This window comes from Curcuma longa, unplaced genomic scaffold (assembly GCF_044706935.1).
Source record: "Curcuma longa cultivar G26 ecotype Majalengka, Jawa Barat unplaced genomic scaffold, ITB_CL_G26_1.1 contig_9503, whole genome shotgun sequence".
NCBI lineage: Eukaryota > Viridiplantae > Streptophyta > Magnoliopsida > Zingiberales > Zingiberaceae > Curcuma > Curcuma longa.
This window is the reverse complement of record NW_027435470.1, coordinates 1-5,955: the sequence shown is the minus strand read 5'-3', so window position 1 is coordinate 5,955 and position 5,955 is coordinate 1. Positions and strand designations below refer to the sequence as shown.

At 35.3% G+C, this 5,955-nt stretch overlaps 1 protein-coding gene across 1 annotated transcript; it reads left to right on the top strand.

Annotated features, from left to right (window-relative positions):
- The first annotated feature begins 383 nt into the window (after positions 1-383).
- On the top strand, positions 384-5,830 carry LOC141819592 (GATA transcription factor 26-like). The gene is made up of 5 exons (XM_074706843.1): positions 384-737; positions 2,244-2,609; positions 3,769-4,067; positions 4,157-4,277; positions 5,290-5,830. Exons 1-5 carry the CDS (start codon positions 698-700, stop codon positions 5,670-5,672), a joined length of 1,209 nt encoding a protein of 402 aa, XP_074562944.1. The 5' UTR covers positions 384-697; the 3' UTR covers positions 5,673-5,830.
- The last annotated feature ends 125 nt before the right edge of the window (positions 5,831-5,955 follow it).

Genomic DNA, 5,955 nt, shown 5'->3' with positions numbered 1-5,955 from the left:
AACAAAAACTTGAAACTACAATACAAGTTTATATAAATATTTCCCTAACCAAGCGAAATTTTATTTTACCTCTCCAACACAGAAATTTTCTCAAATGAGCAACTTGACTTTTTTTTTCATAATATCAATATTTTTAGAAAATAATATTAGGTTTTATCATTTTGTATGGAAGGCTAGGGAGGAAGTCTTTTGCATGTAAGGGTTCCTCACCCATTTTCTATGCAGGCAGAGCAAGAGAGATTAAGACAAAATAATAAAGAAGAAAATTAAAAATTAAATGCCTTGCCAACTTATTCACCTTCTCTCCTTGTTTCCTCACCATTAAATTGATTGCCCATTGGCCTACTCCCTTCCCTTCTGCCCTTGGATTGCACATATTCCAATCTACTCTCCCACTTCTCCCTGCCATTTTTTTCTCCCTAGTCTCTTTCCCCTGTCCCCTCTCTCTTCTTGGTGCCTTCTTGGACTTGAGAGAAAAATTCAGGAGCTTTGTCTTGGAAAAAAAAAGCTCTTGTCGTGAGCGATTTTCAAGACTCTAAAGTGATGTTGGCAAACAAGATATTGTAGAGGAATACCTAAATTTAGCACAAATTTTTACATAAAATTATTTTTTTTTCTCTTTTTTTTTTTCCATCTTCTTCTTCTGTGAGGATTTCTATTGGAATTAGCAAGTGGAAGGGAAAAGGAAAGAGTGCGAATGGGAAAGCAAGGACCTTGCTGCCATTGCGGAGTCACAAGTGAGCTTCTTTCTCCATATTTTGACCTATTCTAGATCTTCGTTCCTCCTATCAGATTTCTTTCTTTCTTTCCTTCTTTTATTTGTAGTTTTTCTTTTGGGTATTATATATATTTCTTGTTTGACAAATTGTTTGAGGATTGATGCGTAATTATGGGTTAATGTGTATTACTTGTTCTTCCTGTTAATTTACTCTTTGGAGTCTTGCTTACTGCTGGATGACAGTATGGAGAACTTTGTCGAATACGTTTTATTGTCTAAGGTTTCCTTGTTATTGGTAGCAATCAAATGGCTTATGTTGGTTCTTTTCTGTCTTGTTGATTTGTTTGTGCAGTTTTCTTTGTCTGTTCTTTCCGCAGCTTGCTGGGGAGAGGATGAATTGTTTCTGTGTGATATTAAAAAAACTGAATCTAATCAAACTTTATGCTTAGTTTCAATAGTTCTCCCCCTTTCGTTATTGAAAACCAAGCTTAGCTTGTACACTTTAATTGATGATAATCCCACAGTTTTCTCTGACCACTACATATCCAGACAGAGATTCTTGAAATGGCTGTGCATGTTACTTCAGCATCTTAAGAGTGACCTGCAACCGATATTGCGAATTATGCAGAGGTTTTCTTTTTAGCCTTTTGGTTGGAGTGACTTCCCAGATGCTTCACTTGTCTATAACGTGGAAACCGGCTAAAAATCTTAACATTCAACTATTAGAATTCATGCATCATCCGATTAAATGAAATCAGTTCTGATTCTGAAGTAATCACTCATTGCCTTTTTCAACTGATTCTCAACTTCAAATGAATGTAAAACCTGCCAAGATTTTATAGGTGAGCTGGTGTCTTTCTGAGTCTAAATTTCTGCTTCACATTTTTCGTCGATAGGGTTGTTTCATGTTGCATTTCTCTTCCAGGAATGCCATTTTTTATTTATTGAAGGTTATTTTCTCAGGCTATGTGTGTTTTGTTATTTCATTTCACAATTGATACCTAACAATTTGAATATTTTTTTAATCGAACTGTTCATTGCTCTAAATTTTCAAGCACCATTTTTTGATTTTGGGACCAAAATACATGTGCCTTTTTTCATTACTAAGACTTATGATTTTTTGGATAATTATGACATGCCATGCCTTGTCGTACACATAGGTAATAGGTCATGCTACAGGGATAGTTAAGACTATAATTATTATTCAATAATTTTAAATATTTTCATTTATTGTCTAAAGATTATCAAAAGCTGAACAAACAAACTCAGAGGATTTAGGCCTTTGATTTCTAAAAGGGTACTTCTTAATTCTTGATTAGGCAGGTGGTTGTTACTTGGTTATTACTTTCAAAAGGTTTATCATGTTGGTACGGTTATGATATACATAATCATTTGTTTTTGCAACGTTAGACAATTCGTTGCACAAAAAATTTGCTTTTAGATTGTCTGAAGGCAACATAATTGCTAGATTTAAATTACTATTACATTTATATGTGATATCCTCATTAAAACTTAATGTTGATAGGCACTCCTCTATGGAGGAATGGACCACCCGAGAAACCTGTTCTATGCAATGCATGTGGTTCCAGGTGGAGAACCAAGGGTTCATTGATAAACTACATTCCACTACATGCTCGGGAAGATTTTGATGCTGATGAGTTAAAAGCTCCAAAAATTGGAAGTGTAACCTTCAAACCTAAAGAACAGAAGTTGCATAACAACAAGCAAAGCCCATGCAAATTGGAAAGTGAATGTGATATGCAATTTTGGGATCAGAATTTCTGTAAATTTGTGGAGGGTGATACAAGCAATCGATCAAGTTCTGGATCAGCCATATCAGGTTCAGAAAGTTGTTTATACTTTGGCAATGATGATGCCAGCAAGGTAACAGGTACCCTATAAGCCATATACTCACTACCTTTCTCATGCCACCCTCTCAAACAATAAATAGTTTGATACTTGGATGATTGCTTACTCTTGAATTTCTACTTCATATTCTTTTTCATCTTTGGTGTCACAAAAGAAACAATTCCAAATAACACTTGCTTTCACATTGTGGTTTCTTCTATCTTGACTCCTCAGGACATTGAGGACAAATTATTCCCATATTGGTATTGGCTGGTAGCCTATACTTTTTCCTCTAACCTATGATCCATATAGCAAGAACACAGTTGCAATACATTTATCAACTCATCAATGGCTTGATGTTATGTGATCTCTGTTGCATTTGAATTTGCATTGGTTTCCATGAGAGTTGTGATCATACTTTTACTGTTTTCCAATAGTTGATCTAAGCCCTTGGAACAAGTACATTGAAAATCAATAATGTGCTACTTTCTCATCTGAAATAGGTTCCCCAGTTTATCTTAACTTCTATGATTTTTTTAAAATTAAAATTCAGAATACTTTGTCATGATATGATTTTTTTAAACATTTCATCCACTTGTCCATTTGGAATGGATAATCTATTCTGCTAGCCTATCAACTGTTAATGTCTATCAGATGCTAAATTTGAAAAAAAAACAAAAAACAAAAAATCTTCATTGGTACTCTTATGAATAAAGATTTTGATAAATCAGGCAATGGAAAATACAAAATTCTTTCAATTATATCTATTGTAAAGTTTAATTAGCAATCTCCAAGAGATGTATAATTTCTGATTTCTTCCTGTATCTGGTGTCTTCTGCAGTTCTTTTTAACTTTAAGTACTTGTCAGGAAGCTAGAAGAGTTTTACAAATCATCCTTTTGTATGTCAGTGTTAGTATTCATCTTCCATTGCACGGTTAATGATCAATACTAATATTCTTCTGCCAATGTAAAGCTAATGATTAATACTAGAACTGTTTGGTCAAATGTACTATATGGATGATCAAATGCATCTTGTACATGATATTTGGAAAACAGTAAGCTTGTAGCCAACAATAAGGGATCAGCTTTGATTTTCAACACCCAATCTTTGGAGCTTCTTCTTTGTTAGTGTTAGATTACACACTGAATCATCAATCTAATCTGTACGTTGTGGTTCAATACATTTTGAGTTGCTTTGCAGGTTCAGTGCAATCAAATGTCTGTGACTCACTGGTTCCTTCCACGAAAAGATCAGTTGTTGCTCACCCAAAACTTTCTGTTGAGAAACTCACAAAAGAATTATGTTCTATATGGCATGAAGAACAGGCTTCTAATCAGTCCAGAACCTCAGAAGATGATCTGCTTTATAGCAGCAGTACCCCACTTGGTTCAACCGAGATTGGGTATGGAAGTGTACTCATTAAAACTACAAGTTCAAAATCAATAGAGGAGGAATCAGAAGCTAGCTCATTTCCAGTGGATAAATCATACATTACCAATGTAAGTTATTCAGGTCCAGCTACTTCATTAAGCAAGCAAATGTTGCCTCCTGGTACTAATATAATGAAGTATGCTCCTTCACTTTGTAGGAGGCACTGTCTAAAAAGATTTATGGGGGAAATCATAGACTAATCACTCAAAATCTTCCTGGCCTTCCCAATTTGCCATCTCTTAAAAGGAAGCATGACAGGCAAAAGCAGATCCATTCAGGTTTTTTCTCTTATATGTTTCTACCAACAAGTACACCATTTCTTTTTCTGAAAGACTGGTCAAATGGTTACCCACTAGAAGGTAGTGTCAAAGAGGCAGTAATTTAGAGAAATGGTGGGTATGCATGGGACCAGATTTTAGTTACATTAAAGATACATCTCAATTAACCATCGGTCTGGAGCTGTGGAGGACTTTGAAATTTTGTTTGTTCCTCTCCAACCAAATCCACCAAAATCAATCCAAGAATTTCCTCTCAGAACCTGATTTTTTTCTTTTTTTCTTCCAACCCTTGGTTTTCTTATTAGTACATCAGAACCAACGGCTATAGCCAACCCCATCTTGCAAAGTTGCAGTTGTCTGGGAGATGAGTAGTTCTTACAAAATACCATAGCCTGACTATAAGCCCATTTTTGAGAATGATCCAACTAAATGTTTTAATTTTTTTTTTCTTTTTTAGCCATAAAATGGAGCAAAGGAATTTTTATTCCTCCATTGGACACTAGTTTTATAGCTTCCTTCATTGTTGTATTCGTTGGAGTTTCAGAGTTTCATGTCTATGCCACTTCAAATGATAATCAACTTCAACATAATACTGTAAATTTCTCTTTATCGACATTAGTTTGATACTGATATCAATTACTTTGCTGATACTCGTATGAGTTGCATATTCAATTGGAACTTGGAAATGATTCCCACATAAGTCGACTAGCCATGATTTATGAATGTGTTCATAATAAATGCAGCAAATATGAGAATATTAATATATATCTCATATTACTTTAGGAAGCATAATCCATAAGGGTTACATAGTGAAATGACAAGACATATATTAACATGGTCAACTTAATATGGGATAACATGAAGTGTGGTAGATCTCAAACAGTGAGAAATGAATGTTGTGCCATGAGGTGGGACATGGATACCATAAACTACTGTCTCATGATTGTTAAAAATGAGCTAAATGAACATCTTGACTGCCCATTACTCTCAATCGTTGTGCCATGAATTTCAGATTTGAAGAGCACTGTGAAAAGTCCTAAACGAGTGTGCCATTCTGGGGTTATGAACCCACCTTCCAAATGCTCAACTCAGTTGGACTCCAGTCTGCTCACCAAAGTAATTGATGTTCCAGGGAAATTTGCTCACCATGACAGGGTTTGCTTCAGTCCTAAAAGAGTTGCTTGGCTCCTGATGAACACACTCTCATGTCCAATACAGTTCATTGCCAACAGCTCTGAAAGTGACATACTTCTAGATGTTCCTACAGGCACATCATTTGCTGAAGCAGAACTCTTGTACCATCCATGGATGAAGAAAGCCAATCGAGATGGATCATCAACCAAAAGTGTCATTGATATATCTGACATCCCAGCTTCTAGTTTCACCAATAAATAGTCAACAAGCAATAAGACTAGTGTAGCCCGATGACTCATTTCCCGTTCAACATAACTAGAGGACTTGCCAAAAATGATGTGTTAGTTCCCCTTGTTTTTCCTACAAAATATTTCAGTCTACTTATTTCAAGTACACTGAAAGCTGACAATTGCAATGGCGTGGGCTAGTTTCTTTCTGTATAGCCTGCAAGATAGTTGTAATATAACTGAGAGTTAAAGAGCATTTGTATTTTGTATAAACGATGAAGGATTGGAGTTGTAGAATTGTCTGTACTCCAATAAAA